The sequence below is a fragment of the Schistocerca gregaria genome, chromosome 8 (genome assembly GCF_023897955.1).
Source record: "Schistocerca gregaria isolate iqSchGreg1 chromosome 8, iqSchGreg1.2, whole genome shotgun sequence".
In the NCBI taxonomy this organism is placed as follows: Eukaryota; Metazoa; Arthropoda; class Insecta; order Orthoptera; family Acrididae; genus Schistocerca; species Schistocerca gregaria.
In genome coordinates, this window is record NC_064927.1 from 204,249,602 (window position 1) to 204,265,994 (window position 16,393).

Sequence of the window (16,393 nt, forward strand, 5' to 3'; positions counted from 1 at the left end):
CACAAAACAGTGTGATTGATAGTTTGCTTATGTGTGGCTTTCTACTTAATTGACAAGGTTCAGTACCTGATAATCTCAAAAAGACAACTGCAGTGCAAGAGACACAAACAGCACATATGCAAACACCACACAAAATACTTATTTAAATATTTACACTTGACAATGAGAAAAAGTTTTTGAAACGTCTCGTGCTAAGCATGAACCACTCTCTTGTGCTTGCATTCACACTCACAATCCTCATTCCCTGCTCTCCTCTCTGGTCTCTATCCTCCCACATCACTCTTGCCTCCAAACCATGTTCTCTCTCTTCCACAACACCTTTCTTGCCCCATTTGGTTAGTGGACTTTGCTATTTTGTTTTGTCTTCTCTAATGGGCTGCTATGATACTGTGATGTGGAGATTTAAATTTGTACCAGGAGTGCGGACCTGTACTTGCAAACAAACAAAATTAGGTACATAAAATTTTTTAGGTGAAGATAAAAATCTTGCCAGCTCTAATGACCTTGATGCCGACGGGATGTTAAACCTAATCTTCCTTCTGTCCTTTCTTCATTTCTTTAAACCTTTGACTACCCTTCCTATGGTCAATGCATCAGATGATTCTATTGCAACAATCTTGTTATTTTTTAACAGTAAACAAAGTGCAAAAAAATTATTGGACATAGTGATCTTTGTGACATAATTAAGCATATATAAATCCAGTTTACTATATTTTACCAGTGATTACAGATGTTCATCGTATTGTGTTGCTTTTCTTTTCTTTAGACTGGCAAGAGTTTATGACTGTCGAATTGACGATTGTTTCAAAGCTTGGGAACTTGAAGGAGAAGTTGAGAGAGTAATATGGAACCACTTCAACCCATTTCAGTTTCTGGTAAGTCTTGTACTAATTGTATGCAAAGTGAGGAAAACAGTCCTCATTGCAAATTAGATGCAAAAGAGTGAAGACATGTAAATCTTGAAATATTTCACTCACTTCATAAGTCATTTTATAAACAGATTTCATGTAACACCTTGTTTCTCCTTTTCATCTCAGAATACATAAAAATTGCCATCACTAATGTTAAGTTACTTCATACTTTCAAGTCCTTCCCTTAGACACACATCTCTGAGCCAAATCCAGACCACAGCCAGTCTTCTAACTCTACCTTTATGCAAGTAACTGTGTATGCCAGCTCTGTATACACCATTATCCCCTGAACCTGTGGCCTTCTCATGTCAAACGTTGCCTCTCCTGGCATCACTGAGCTTTAACTTCCTACCTCCTTCTTTATAAATGTGGTGGAATCTATCCTCATGTAAAGTTATTGCTCAAATAATTTCAATGTGGCTGTGGGTACTGTATGACACTCTTATGTAAGCACCTGTTTTGACCCCTAGAAAGAATCCTACCTATACAGTCTTAAACTGCTCATATGTTTCAGATTCATTAATGGCATTTTTATTATTTGAATCTATATAGAAGACATTCTATGAGAATCTTAGAACCTTTGCACAAATCAGTTTACCCTGTCCAGAAGGCCAGTTTTGATGTCAGCTTCAAAGTGTCATAAAGGTCCATGTAAACCTCTGTCCAAGTATATTGAACTTCTTACCAAAATTTTCTGGCATGATATTTCTGCTCTGTCTGATGCGCAAAACATCATTTATACCCTACATCTTTCACATCACAAATAAACAGGGAGTCTTTATAATACAAGAGGCCATTTCAGACTGCTCTGCTATGTCCTCTATTAACACTTCATTTACCATGCCTGAGTACAAAGAAGGGAACTCCTTCCCTCCATCTTTCTAGACCCTCAACTATGATATTTTACTACCCACCCAAATTGCATGATAATCATTGCTCACAACACCATTTTGTGTCATAAGCCATACCCTTGTAAAGGACCTAAAGGTGCCTGACAGTCCGATGTACCCACACCCCAACTCAATTGCAGTGAGCATCATCTTTTAATCTCATCAGAGGTGAGGCTATCTACCATGCTGTTTGCAACTCAGCTGCAACATAAGAATTGCATAATCATGGATTACTGTTGTGAAACTATGGCAAGGTTTAACTTGACTGCCCAGCTGCAGAGTTGCCCATTTCCCCAGACTGCTTTTCTTTTATTTTGTCCCCAAATTTCTATACAGCAGACCACCACCACAACCACCCTACCCCCATGTGCATAAAACCAAATCTCCCACTCCCTGCTTTTCCCTTTTACCTGAAATACAAGTGATGATGGGCTATCCACTTAATTGTTGTTCATATTATTTCTACTTTGGTGGCCTGTTACTTTTGCTAACGTCCATAATTAACTTTCTTTCATACTTTTGGTATTTTCTGTATTAAAGAACGATATGAATGTAGTTTTGATAACTAAATGTTATTGTACAGGCAGGAACTGAAAGTGGAACAGTATATTGTGTTGACTGTCGCAATGAGAAAACGATTTGGCAACTGGCTGCACACCATGGAGAAGTTGCAGGTAATTGCTAGTGCTGCTGTGCCGTAAACTATTCCTGTAACTTTAATTGTTGATTAGTATCAGTTGACTCCAGAGAAAACTTGCTTTGTATTTGATTATATAAAGAAGACAACTTTCTTCGCATGTTGAATAACAAGAAATCAATAAATAATGCTGGGACAGAATTAAATTACTGTAGTTCTAAGTACTCTTTATTCTGCCAGAGCATCTAAATTGAAAAGGGGGGGGGGGGGGTGCATTTCATCATTACTGACATGTTCAATGAAATGTTAAACTACCTTTAAAAGAAGAGTCTGGTGCTTATGCAGTACTGGCGACAACATGAGAACTATGTTTGTTTTTGTACGTACGAGGTGTTACAAAAGTAACAGAAATTATTTAATACTGTGGGTTTTATGCACATGATTTTCATTTATTTATTTATCAATATTATGAAGAAGGAAAGTTGCCACTCACCATTTAGCGGAGATGCTGACTCACAGATAGTCAAAACACAGAGACTGTCGTCACAGTGCAACTCACTCACACGACTGCAGTCTCAGGCAACTGTAGCCACACTGCAAGCAGCAGCACCTTTCCATGATGGAAGTGACAACTGGGTGAGGATAAGGAGGCTGGGGTAGGGATAGCAGGTAGGGGTGGTGGGCAGTGCTCCCAGGCGGCATGCAGGGATGAGGCAGAGAGAGGGTAGGGCAGCTATGAGTAGTCGGGAGGCTATACAGAGGGCAGGGGGGAGGTGGGGGGGGGGGGGTGTATCAGAAAGGGAGAGAAGTGAAGAGACTGGGTGTGATGCTGGAATGGGGCCTGTACAATGCTGGAATGGGAACATGGAGGCTGGATGGGTGAGGACAATGACTAACGAAGGTTGAGGCCAGTTGGCTTACAGGTACATAGGATATATTGCAGGGCAAGTTTCCACCTGCACAGTTCAGGAAAGCTGGTGTTGGTGGGAAGGATTCGTGTGACACATGCTGTGAAGCAGTCATTGAAATGAAGGATGCCGTGTTTCGCTGTGTGCTCAGCAACAGGGTGATCAATTTCTTTCTTGGCCACATTTTTTCGGTGGCCATTCATGTGGACAGACAGCTTGTTGGTTTCATGCACACACAGAATGCAGCACAGTGGTTGCAATGTTGCTTGTAGATCACATGACTGGTTTCACAGGTGGCCCTGCCTTTAATGGGATAGGTGATGTTTGTGACCAGTCTGGGTAGGTGGTGGTGGTGGTGGTGGTGGTGGTGGTGGTGGTGGTAGGATGTATGTGACAGGTCTTGCATCTAGGTCTCCTTACCCCCACCCAGCCGCCACTCCCATCATGCACTGGTGCTGCTGCTCGCAGTGTAGCTATGGTTGCCTGAGAATGCAGTCTTGTGTGTGTGTGTGTGTGTGTGTGTGTGTGTGTGTGTGTGTGTGTGTGTGTTTGATAAATGCCTTACGGACCGAAAGCTCTATGTGTGACAATCTTGTAGTTGTGCCTATCTGTAACTCAGCATCCCCACTAGATGGTTAATGGCAACTTTCGTTGTCATCATATTGTTGCAGTCCATCCTGCATTTTACATTGTGTGATTTATTTATTTTTGTATTATATCTTGTTGGTACAGATGTTCCTGATGTACGTTCACGTTTACAGTTGTGTTGAATATTTAGTTTATTGTTGAAAATTGAGCAAAAAATGTGTTTGAAAAATTGAATAAAGTTCAGCATTGCATTCCAAATGTTGATTGTGGCTTTTGTTGAATCTACTAGGAGGAAGACATGAGTTTACGAGTGGTATAAATGTTTCAAAAAGGGTCAAGAAGACAAAGAAGATGACTACTGGCCTGGAAGCCCTAGCACATAAATTCCTGATGATGTGGAAGTAGTAAAGAAAATTGTTCTGGAAAGTTGTCATCAGAGGTGTTGCTGATGATGTCGGCAAAACCTTTGGCTCGTGCCAAGAAATTTGTTCAGGTGTTTTGGGCATGAAACATGTAGCAGCAAAGTTTTTTCCAAAATTTTTGAATTTGACCAAAAATGATGTTGCACACACACATTGCCCAATAATTGCTTAATGAAGTTGACAACAATCCATAACTTCTAAAGGAGGTTATGACAAGCATATGGGTATGGTGTCAAAACAAAGGCCCAATTTTGTCAGCAGAAACTGTCTGAAATGCCAAGACCGAAAATAATTCGACAAGTTCAGTTGCATGTGAAGATTTTTCTAACCGATTTCTTTGATTACAATGGGATAGTGCATATTGGGTCCTGCCTTATGATCATATGGCTGATAAGTAATACTACCTGGAAGTTATGTGCCATTTGTGGAAAACAACCAGAATTGTGACAAAACCACTCATGGAAATTGCATCACAATAATCCTTCACCTCACATCTTAATACTTGCTCATGGATTTTTGACAAAAACAAATCAATTATGTTGCCCTAGTCACCCTATTTGTCAGACACAGTCCCCTGCAACTTTTTTCTGTTCCCAATGCTGAAGAGAACATCAAAGGATGTCATTTTGCCACCATTGATGAGATAAAACCTGAATCACTGAAAGAGATGAACACCTTAACAAAAAGTGAGTTCCAGAAGTGCTTCCAAGATTGTAAAAAGCACTGGTGAAGTGTATTATATCTGAGGAAGCTTACTTTGAAGGGGACAAAGTTGATGTTAATGAATAAATAAAGATTCTTTAAGTAAAACAAAAATTACCATCACATTTTGATCACACCTTGTATGTTTCGTTTGTTCCATATCTAATGTAAAAACCAGTGTAATAGGTCTGTTCATCGTTAGCTTTTCCAGGCAAATTTCTATTTTATTTGAAATTGCTAGATTTATGTCTTATATCAAATCATTATATTATTTATTTATTTATTTATTTGTACACTTTTGTGCCATTTCATTGGGTTTTTCTTGCATGTTTTATTACAGGACTGTCTCTGAGCTGTTCCTGCCCTGGCCTCCTTGTTACAGCAGGCAGTGACAAGAAAGTGTGTGTGTGGGACATTTCAGAAGACACGCCTGTACATGTCGCTGAGAAAACATACAATATGGGGGCTATCCAGTGTCTCGATGCTTGTCCTGATGCCCCATTTCTTTTCTGTGTTGGCGGAGAAAAGAGTGATTGTAATTTCCGTGTTCTTGATCTCATGCAATATTCTACTGGTAAGTGTGCACTGTTTCTCAGTACTGTCAGTGTAGTGGAATACAGTGGATGTAAGTAGTGTTAATATATCAAAAGTTGTTTTGGGTCAGGAAAGACAAGTTAAATTGCCATTGCCTTAAACAATATTCTTTAAACATTTGTAAGTGTAATTACAGCTGTTCTATTTTCAGCTACTCTCCAAATTTTTGCACACTTTTATCTGATAAGCCAATTGAATTACTGAGTGAGAGAGAGTTAAGGAGAGTGAGAGAGAGTGAGAGAGAGAGAGAGTGAGTGTGAGAGAGAGAGAGTGAGTGTGAGAGAGAGAGAGTGAGTGTGTGTGTGTGTGTGTGTGTGTGTGTGTGTGTGTGAGAGAGAGAGAGAGAGAGAGAGAGAGTGTGTGTGTGGGTGTGGGTGTGGGTGTGAAGTTCAGAACCCAAATATCCGTCCTACAAAGCAGACCACTGCACCTCTCAAAAGTTCTTGAGAAAATTGACTGAAGTTTTCTGATCATCTTTAATACCTTAGAGCAGTGGTTCCCAAACTTTTTAGTATCACGACCCACTATTTTTCTGGAAACATTTTCATGACTCAGTATATACATATGTGTGCTCTGTCACTACAGTCACTATACAGTAGTTAACTATAATATAAAAATGATATATAATATGAATCTGAATTCAGTATTGTAAAAAAAAAAAAAAAAAAAAAAAAAAAAGCTTTGCTGAGCAATAATTTTGAAAATGGTGAAGGGAACATAATTAAAGGAAAAAAAATATTGTGGGCCATCAGAATTTTATTTCATGCAGATTAAACGGAGAACTTAATGAGATTTGTGGTATTGGTTAGTCTTGGTGTTAATGCCACTTTCTATATCTGGATTGAAGCTTGTTAGTTTTAGTCGTAAATCGTTTGCCGTGCGAAGTTTGTTTCTACATTTGATCAAAAAATCGTTTACATAAGTAAGTAGTTGTGAATTCCATTAGTTCTTTCAAAGCAACATTTGCAAGCACTCAATACTCTCCCTTTAATTTGATCCAAAATAGGATTAGGCTTAATTCTTGAAATAAAGTTTTCAAAGAAGAATCACACGATAGTTCTATCAGGAAATCTTCCACAGGTGCTGAAAGTTTCAACTTTCTAAGGTTGTCCTCTTCAGACGCATTTCTTATCCATAGTAGTTCATCAGAAATGCCTACAACAAAAAAACAATATTAACTCTTTCGGGACGGAGCACATCTCCCCAAGGCAGAGCAATTTGGCGGTGCTGTGCAGGTTCCATATACCTTAGGTTTTTTTGTCACTTATAAAATCTACAGTGTTTGACTTATCGGTGTGATTTTTTTTTTTTAATGAAGCTTAAAACACGCTCTTTACTGGCATACAATTTTCATTATTCCGTATCGGGCACTTTTTGACTTGGCGGTGGTGTTAAAATAGCAAAAATAATTTTTTTTTTATTTTTTATTTTTTTTTATTTTTTTATTTTTTTACTGTTGTTGCATTGAATTAGACATATTAAAATTAGCTGTATCTTATTCTTTAAAATTTTAGCTTTAAAACGACATGAAATACAATTTTATCTCTTATGGGATGTCTGTGGGAAGAAAAATAAAAAAATCCATTTGGAGGGATGACAAATTTGATCTATGTCATTAAAGTACAAAATTTCATAAAATTTGCTTAAAACAAATTTTACAACTTTAGCATATCAATTTTTCGATAGCCAACCATATTTAAGTTCTTTCAGTATTTTGCTGCTTTGTAATACCTGTTGAAGCACTCAGTAACATGAAGAGAAGGGTTGGATGGACAAGTTTCGCAACAAACGGGGGAGCATTTTCGCCCTCCTGACTTGGAGCGATCACTGCTAATGACACAGTCACCCTGTTTTCCCCGTGTCCGTTCTTGCGATAGCATGATACAGGTCACCCATCCTGTGTCACCAGGCTCAGAGCATGGCCTCTTCCTCGATGGGTTTGGTTGAGCCCTGACACCGCCCACAGGCTCCTTAATGAGACTCTTTTGAAACTGCAAATAACTCTTTGGTGCCTTTCCTCTTTTCTTTGCTATGATGACACATGGCAAGTAAGCATTGACGATCCCCACCTGAAATTAGCCAGAACAATTCCCCTTTTGTCAAAATAAAAATTTACTAAGTAGGCCAAGGCCTATTAGAAAAGTGAATCTCGTTCCTCGAATAACAAGAAGAAAATTTTCCTCCACCATTTGAGGGATTTTCTGGCAAAATGGTATGACGCGCAATAGCGATTGGCTCTGTCTATGGCTTCCATATTTGCCGTGTAGTCACAAATCATTGATGGCTTCTGGATCACCTCTTCACTGCCTTCCCACTTTTTCCGGGTGATTTCTTGCATAGTATCTTTGTGATGAGTAGATTCCACAATAACTGGCCTTTTGTCTTTCCACTCTAGAATACCTGCCACTGCGTTCTCTAACGCCTTCACATCGCCCGTTTTTATTTTTGACAGCTTTTTCCCCTTTACCTGCAAATAAAAAAATGGTAAATTTTGTACAGTCCTGTTTTGCAAAATATTTAGTGAAATAAGCTAATTATGTCGACTGGTAAACCTTTTCGGTTTGCTATTGTCCCAGTTAGATGAGTTTTTTCTTTCTTCAGTTCCTCTGCCAACTGTAAGCTTGTATAATATATCGGTGTACATTTGCCTCCCCTGAGCCAGGCAATCTTGCTGTAGTCAAACAAACAAATGGATGATGATTCGGGACATAAAGGGAAGTTCAGAGTGTACCAAGGACTCCTTCGTAGGAGACCCATAGTAGGGCTCAAACATTGAAATGTATCCTGTTTCGGAATCGGCCTGGACATAGACTCGTAGGCCCCACTTCATCGATTTCTGAGGATTATAGCACTTGAACGCAATTCTTCCCTTGAAACAGACGGTAGACTCATCCACTGCAATTTTTTTCCTGGAGAAAAGTGCTCTCGACACTTGCTGTCAATGAAATCGGCAACCTTCTTCACTTTTTGGGCTAATTTTGATGAGCCCCGAGGAGCCAGAGGACAAATGTGAAAAGCCCAGTTGTAAAAATTGGTCACGGAAAATTACTTCTGGAAAAAAGTCCTGTTTTGTTGTCCAATCAGTAGAAAAGTAGGCTTTTGGCACTTTTTTCATTCATTGCCATGTTGAGAATGATACCCAAAAAAAAGGTTTTATTTCCATCAAAGTCCATCATGCCAGCCTTTCCACTGCAAACAGGGTTTCAGGGGGCTCATTTTTTCAATCTTATCACGGGCGTATCGGTTTGTCTCGGCCACAGTGTCATTCAAACGTTCATCAGAAAAAAAATATAGTTGGAAGAAATCTAGGAAACTCCTACAATTTGTCACTGCTTCAGAAATTTTTTCCTCTTTGTGACACCAAATCAATGTTATTAGGAAGCTCCCCTTTTCCTGTAATATCTGTCCATACACCACCGCCCCAATGACCACCACTATTCGTGCCACCGCCGTCATTCAGATCACCAACGTCCTCTTCATTCTCCTCGATGACGTTTTCCACATTTTCTTCTTCATTTCCCTTTTCATCTTCCTCTTCTTCATCTTTTTCATCATCATCAATACTTCCTGACCACTCACTCTCACCATCATCTTCATCTATATTCCACTCTTCATTACTGTCATTCAGCAAACTGTCAGTGTCATTATTAGATAAATGAGCTATAATTATGTAGCTGCTAACACAAAATCATCACTCCATTCGGAAGACAATAAATCACTGAAGTGCAAACATACACACGACTGCAGGTGTCACGCGAGTTCCCTAGCAACAGTGCGACCAATTAGGAGAGCACTGAGGGGAAGACTGGGAGGCAAGGGGTTGAACACGCGCCGATCACCTGCACTCTGTGTCTAGTTCACATTTTTCCCAACAGAATGTGCCCCGTCCCATGTCGATACTCCAAGTCAGTCCCTAGATACAGCGCTGGGTGTGTAACGTGACAATCGGGCCATGTATACGGGCCTCGCATCCCTTAGCGACTGCCACATTGGGCCATGTATACAGGCCTCACGTCCTGAAAGGGTTAAGTAACACTCTTGAATAAGCAAACAACTATCAGCGGATTCTTTTCTGTTTGCTATGTGGGAGTGACTTATCTGTCATTTTGAAAATGGAGGTGGTTGAACTTAATTCTACTTTTCTGTATTGGGTGAAAAACAGGAAAATTATAAACAAGTTTAGTAAGGAATACTTCAAATCTAAGGCGATTTCTAGTAAAATTATTTGAGAATAAGTACCTGAAACTATAGGCCAGCTTCCTTCTTGACAGCTGCTGTTTCCTCGTTAATTTTCATTCCGTATATTTCTAAGAAATCATTGAGGTGTGGGACTGCATCAAAACAGCTCTTTTTCACTTTACTGGCCCATCTTTCAAGGTTTTTTACTAGTTGGTTCTATTTTATCTTAGACATAGAACTTGTGGGCATCCTTCTCTTGCAGCGATAAATTGAGGCTATTAAGAGCACTGAATATGTCACCCAAATATGCAAGACGTATTAGCCAGTTTTCCTCATTTAACATGTCCAAGAAACTGGTCACAGATTTTGCATCACTTTTGTGCTCCAACAGGAAGATTCTCAGATAATCTCGAAGCTCAAATTATCTTGATAGCACATTCCCTCCTGATAACCAGCGTACTTCACAGTGAAGGAGAAGTGTTTTGTGTTCATTGCAAACCTCATCATACAGTATGGCAAACAATCTTGAATTTTGAGGTCTAGATTAATGTTTTTCTTTAGGCTTTCAGACAGACCTTTACATACAAGAGCCTCTCCGTGCAGGCTACAGTGAGTCCACTGAACAGAAGGGGCAAGTGCCCTAACTTTTACAATAAAATCTGAGTAAACGTGACATAGTATGGGCACCATCAGTCATCAGTGCAACACATTTTGTCCACTCTTTCATTTTTTGCCATCAAGACATTTTAAAAAATTCTTCCCCTATTGTTGTCATTGAGAAACATTTACAAAAGAGCATTTCTTCTTCTATACTCCCATTAAATTCAAATGTAACAAAAGCTAAAAGAATAGACTCGTCAGTTATATCTGTGCTTTCATCAATCTTAAGTGAAAAGTAGTCACTTTGCTTGAAAACTGTGATCATGGACTGTTTTACAAATTCTGACATTTCATTGATCCTTCTCTTTACCGTTGTGTTTGATAGGGGTATTTCGTCAGTTAGTCTTGAGCATTTCGCTAAATAAAGCATCGGATATCATTTTGGCCACTGCTAAAATATCTTCTCCTACGATGTGAGCTGCCCCATTTTGGCTATCAATAATGACAGTCGATATGAAGCAATTGTAACTTGCTTATTTTGTTCCCCAGAAGTCGATTTTGTCATCACTGATTTTGATTTTAAAAATTCTCATTTTTTGTTTTGGAAAAAATTGATTGACTTACTTACGTATTCTGGATGTTTCTTTGATAAATGCCTTTTGAGTTTTGAGTGTTTCATACTCTCAGTAGTAAGTACTTCGAAGCTCACAACATACTGAGGAAGCGTCTCTTGATCTGTGCAAGAAAACACAAACCCATATTTCAAATAACCACCATTGTATTTATGAAAGCAAAACTTTGCCTTGTTCTGGAAGAAGTTCAGTCCACTAACACAGGCACCTTTAGGTGTATTACATGATGCACTGGTAGGGGGTGTGGAAGGTTTGTCGCAATTACTTGAAGTCTGTCTTTTACAGCTCGATCCCGTTTTAATCCACACATCCATAGTGAAATAAAATGAAACAAGTAGCCACAATAAACATGCATGCACACCCTATACCAACAAACAAAGCAAGCACTCACAGTCATGAGTCACATTGTTGCAAGTGGAAGGGAAAGCAGTGTTGCATTATCGCAATTACCAATGAGTCCTGTGCCTGCGCTGTTCTCCCAGAGCACTTATGAAGCTGCAATAGTTTATCGCTTAGAATGATTCTGTATATAACTGTTCAGATTATAAAACTTTTCCTCTTGAAATAAGATTACATGTTTTCAGTCAGTAAGATATTTAACCTAGGTATTTTAAAAATCGTCTTGCGACCCACCTGAATTGGTCTCGCAACCCACTAGCGACTGCAAAGTAGAATGTATACCAGCGATGTGTGCATGGAGTTCAATTCACGACTGATACATATTTTTAAACAAAGAAACGTGTTCTGTGAGCATTTCCATGAAGCTTAAAATATATAAAGATGAAAACATTATTCATTATGTTTTTTATTCAAACAATCTTTATTAACAGTATTTTATAGACTACAGTTAATTAAGAATTAATATTTGCAATGAAACCACATTTTTGAGTGCAGTATATAATTAAAAATAAGAAGACATGTGCTCTCCTTGTCAAATAAAAGTGTACATGGATTTGGACAGTAGCCATTTTTCATAAAAATGGCTATTATGTATGTATTAATTAGCATTTATCTGATGAATTTTATATTGAAATGGTGTAGGTATTCAAGCTAAATAGAAAAAAGACAAGAAAAATAGTGACAAAATGAGATGTGATCCAGTGATCCCCATACTTCACTGCAACACTCACAGAACATGCATCTTTGTTTAAAAATGTGCATTTGACTGAAATCCAACACAAAGTGTCAACATGGCAGGCGAGCATTTTACCGCAGGGCCATAAGACTCGTTGGAAGACTGAACTGGTTACCATTACCGTATTTACTCGAATCGTAAGTCGCACCTGAAAAATGAGACTCAAAATCATGGAAAAAAATTTTCCCGAATCTAAGCCGCACCTGTAATTTGAGGCTCGAAATTCAAGGGGAGAGAGAAATTTATGGCCGCTCCTCCAAATCAAAACAAAGTTGGTCCATTATAATATGAGACACAATTTAGGTCGAATGAATGACGATACAGCTACAGTATTATGGTTTGAGTCGTAAGCTTAGCAGTTAAGCTTTACCAGGTAGCCAGCCATTGCTACGCGTCAGGCACTCCGTCCGTATTTATACGTGTACCCTTCCTTCTTCACGTGCTTCGTCTCGTTTGAATTCATTGCTTGTTTTTCTTTGATCTGATAAGTGCCGTTCTGTTTGTTATAGGTGTTTACGTCCATCTAAGCTGAAAATGCCTTATTGTACTGTGTCATCCATTGTCGCATTCTGATGATGAATGTTTACGACCTGTCGCCGATCGCGGCATGGCTTGCTTTAGTGCGCGCTGCCGCTGCTTACAATTGAGAGAGAGAGAGAGAGAGAGAGAGGAGAGAGAGAGAGAGAGAGAGAGATGAATCGTCTCATTGGCGAAACAATGGCAAGAGACTGCTATTTGATGTTACTTACACTGCTGCTTTCTTTGATAATGATCAACAAGAACCAAATAATAGACTGCGTGTGATAGAGGATGTTCTGAACGAAAATTTTTCTCCGTTTGAAAATCTTTGCAGGCGCCTCTTTAGTACATTACATTCTGCACAGAAATTAGTCATCTTAGATTTAGAAATCTAGTCAATTTCCGTGCTTCATTTCTGACTGTATCACTATTAGGCATAAGAATAATACGATTATAAACATGACATGATATGTATATTCTTCCATGTTTGCTGTTGTCTCACTGCTCACTCTAGTTTCGTAGTTTATGAGGCAGACAGGATTTAAATGAGATAGCAGCAAACACGAAACCATACATGGCAAAATGTTTATATTCATATTATTCTTATAGTGAAGAGAATACTGTATGTGATTCACAATTCAGAAAAGTTCCTATTAGCAACCACCTATTCTCACAGGCAGGAAAAAATTCAGAACGTAGAGTTGGCCAGATTGACTAACATCTCAGACAGTCTTCCCAGTGGATTTTCGTAGTACATTGAAATGCTGCTACATTCAAAGATGAACAATACGGAATTTGTATTTATTTTGTTGGATAATGTATGAAAATGCAGTGGTTGAAACATGAGGCGGAGAAAAAAAGCTCGTCTCCCACTTTTTTTTCCACTGGTGCAGAAATTTTGGCGTCAGTATTTATCTTTGTGTCTGCAAAGCATGCCTGTGTAGCGCTACATATATTCGACAGCAGAAGTTCGTTGTGGCGGCACCTACCAACATTTTTTCAGAACTTCCGCTTACTTTGCACTCGATTCTAAGCCGCAGGTGGTTTTTTGGATTACAAAAACCGGAAATTCGAGTAAATACGGTACATTAAGCTGTAGTTTGTGTATTAAGGATGCTTGAAAAAACTTCAGTTTTCTCGGGACTCTTTTAGAGTTGCACCGAACTGCTTCGACCGATGGATATTTGGGTTTTGAATTTCACTTATCATAAATATAAAAAATTACAAAATTACATAAATACTGTTGTCATGTGGGTCTCTTTGTGTGTGGTAAATGAGGGAAAAGTATGTCTGTTTTTATGTTGCTGGTATAATGTGGAAGGGGAGGGGGAGCTCTAGGTAAGTTCTTTCTCCAGTTATGTTCTCCCCCATTTTATTCCAGTTAAATAGCAAAAGATTGTAGAATCAGTTGTTACACACAAAGATGAATAGATTGAAGTGTAAGTGTCTTATCTGAGAAGGTAGAAAGGAAAAGAGAATTGAAGTATTTGCCAATAAATTTGTTCAGGTATTTGGGGCATGTGGGAGATTGGACAGGATATAAACTGGTATAGCAATGTAACAAAATTTGGTTTCTTAGTTTTACAAGCAATGGCAAGCACAGCTGACAATAAGTTGAAATAAATGGATGTAGGAGTGTAGTGTAAACGTTGTTAGACAAGAAGCAGAAGAAATGAGGACATAAAATAACAAATTCGATCAGCCCCTCAGAAAATCAGAATTGGAGGTTTTTTTTTGGGGGGGGGGGGGGGGGGGTCAAGAGTAAGCTTTTAAAACGGAATTAGGGCTCAATGTGATGGCAGGTACGAAATAAAGAAAACAGGGACCTAAGAAAGAAATAGACAGCAACAGAAAATATTAGGTAACTGAAACTGAAAGCAATTTCTGTAACATCACATACCCAGAGCATTATTTTTGCATAAACCCGCCGCTTCGTGTAGTAAGGGGTCTTGTAATTACCATTGTATCATTGGCAACCACCCTTGTGGTTGGGGTTGGGCCATCCTCCACTGTCAGATAAAATATCCACACTTGCAGTATGTTAAAAATATAATGGGAGTCATTATGGGACCTGCTTCAGTAGAAATACATAAGATATATGGAGGTCAAATAACTGTATTATATAACAGAGTAGCAGGGTAGCAGTTACCTCCTGTAGGCTGAACTGATTTTGTATTCACCATTGTTTTTCCAATTACATTGATTTGTCTTAAGACTATGTCAATTAATGCCTTTACAGCCAATTACTGTTCCCATCTCCCTCGAAGGAAAGAAAATTCCAACCTGAAGTCATTAAAGGCTGTGTGGAATACCTGTAAAAATTCACAGTTGCCAATAGTATTATTATACAGTGTGTCTCATGAGGAATGGTCAATATTTCAGGGCTATGACAGGAATGACCACCCAAAATAAAAAAGGTGTGGTACACATGGGCTATAAAATGCTATTCTTGAGAGCTATGAGGACTTGTCCAGTACAAAAATGTTTCACTGTGCTCAAACTCATAAGGAGTGCATTTTAGAGCCCATGACTTTTCTGCTCCAAATGGGCATTCCTGTCATATTCCTGAATAATGACCATTTCTCCTGGTCACCCTGTGTACTATATCCTCTAATTGTCGTAGAGAGTGCTTAGTAAAGCAGATACATCGAGACAGGTATAGACCATTGAACCAACCACTTTTGTTACTGATGTCTGTTTGTACAGTTACTCTTTCGGTAGTATTCCACATGACTTAGGCATTGGTGAAATGTTTACTGAAGAAGTGTTACCCCTGTGCTATGAATGAGATACACAAAGAATGTGTGTAAGTTTGTAATGAAACATGCACCTATATTTTAAAGTATTAACATAATACTACAAGGTTTTTGTTATTTGCACGAATAGGCTTAAGTAATGATTTGGTGCATATTAATCATATGCAGCATTATATATCAGTTGGTCTCATTTGTGTGTTTCAGTGGAAAAGAGATTTTCTTCAAGACCTTTGCTGCAAGCTGTTCCAGAAAAGGAATCTGACAGTACTGAGGCCAAAACTAAAACTGAAGAAGGCTCAGTTGGAAAGAAATCATCTTCAGGAACATTATTCTCATCTGTGTCAAATAAGGCGTCCAAAAGTATGTTTTCCAGAAGTGAAACTGAAGAAACTATGGATGTCTCGGAGACACCAGTAACTGCATTAGCTGCTCTTTCTCTAGATAACACCAAAACATATGAGAAACCTTCAACGAGTTATAAGCCTGGAAGTGCCAAGAAAAAGGGTTTGAAATCTAAGAAAAGAAAAAGATAGCAGCTGTAGGCAGTTACCTGTATGCTTGTTTTGTACATTGTCATGTTATATTGTAGCCCCTAAAGCTACAGTCGTGCTTGTAATTTATTAATAAATAACTTTGTTAAAATTAATGTACTGTAAGTTATTCATACATTAATACACCCTTCAAAACTTAATAACTATTCATCCTTGAGACTTCAAGATACTTTAAGGTTTTAACTTCAAGAGATGCTACTGTTGGTTCCTCTGTCTACTATAATATCACCTACCAAATTGTGTTGTGGTAGTATTTATTATATATTTCAGATAAGCTGTGCAAATGCCATTATGTTTTATTAAAATAGTCTTATATTCTTTCACAAAAGCTAGTAATTCATATCTCAACTATCTGCTCATTGTTGTTAT

At 38.5% G+C, this 16,393-nt stretch overlaps 1 protein-coding gene across 1 annotated transcript in view; it reads left to right on the forward strand.

Moving 5' to 3' along the window:
* The window catches only part of LOC126284132 (periodic tryptophan protein 1 homolog), a 51,194-nt gene extending 35,075 nt beyond the window's left edge, over positions 1-16,119 (forward strand). The window contains exons 9-12 of the mRNA XM_049982843.1: positions 767-875; positions 2,385-2,475; positions 5,399-5,632; positions 15,678-16,119. Of these exons, the coding sequence (XP_049838800.1) occupies positions 767-875; positions 2,385-2,475; positions 5,399-5,632; positions 15,678-16,006 (763 nt within the window). The 3' untranslated portion in view covers positions 16,007-16,119. The remainder of the gene's footprint in view (positions 1-766; positions 876-2,384; positions 2,476-5,398; positions 5,633-15,677) is intronic.
* The last annotated feature ends 274 nt before the right edge of the window (positions 16,120-16,393 follow it).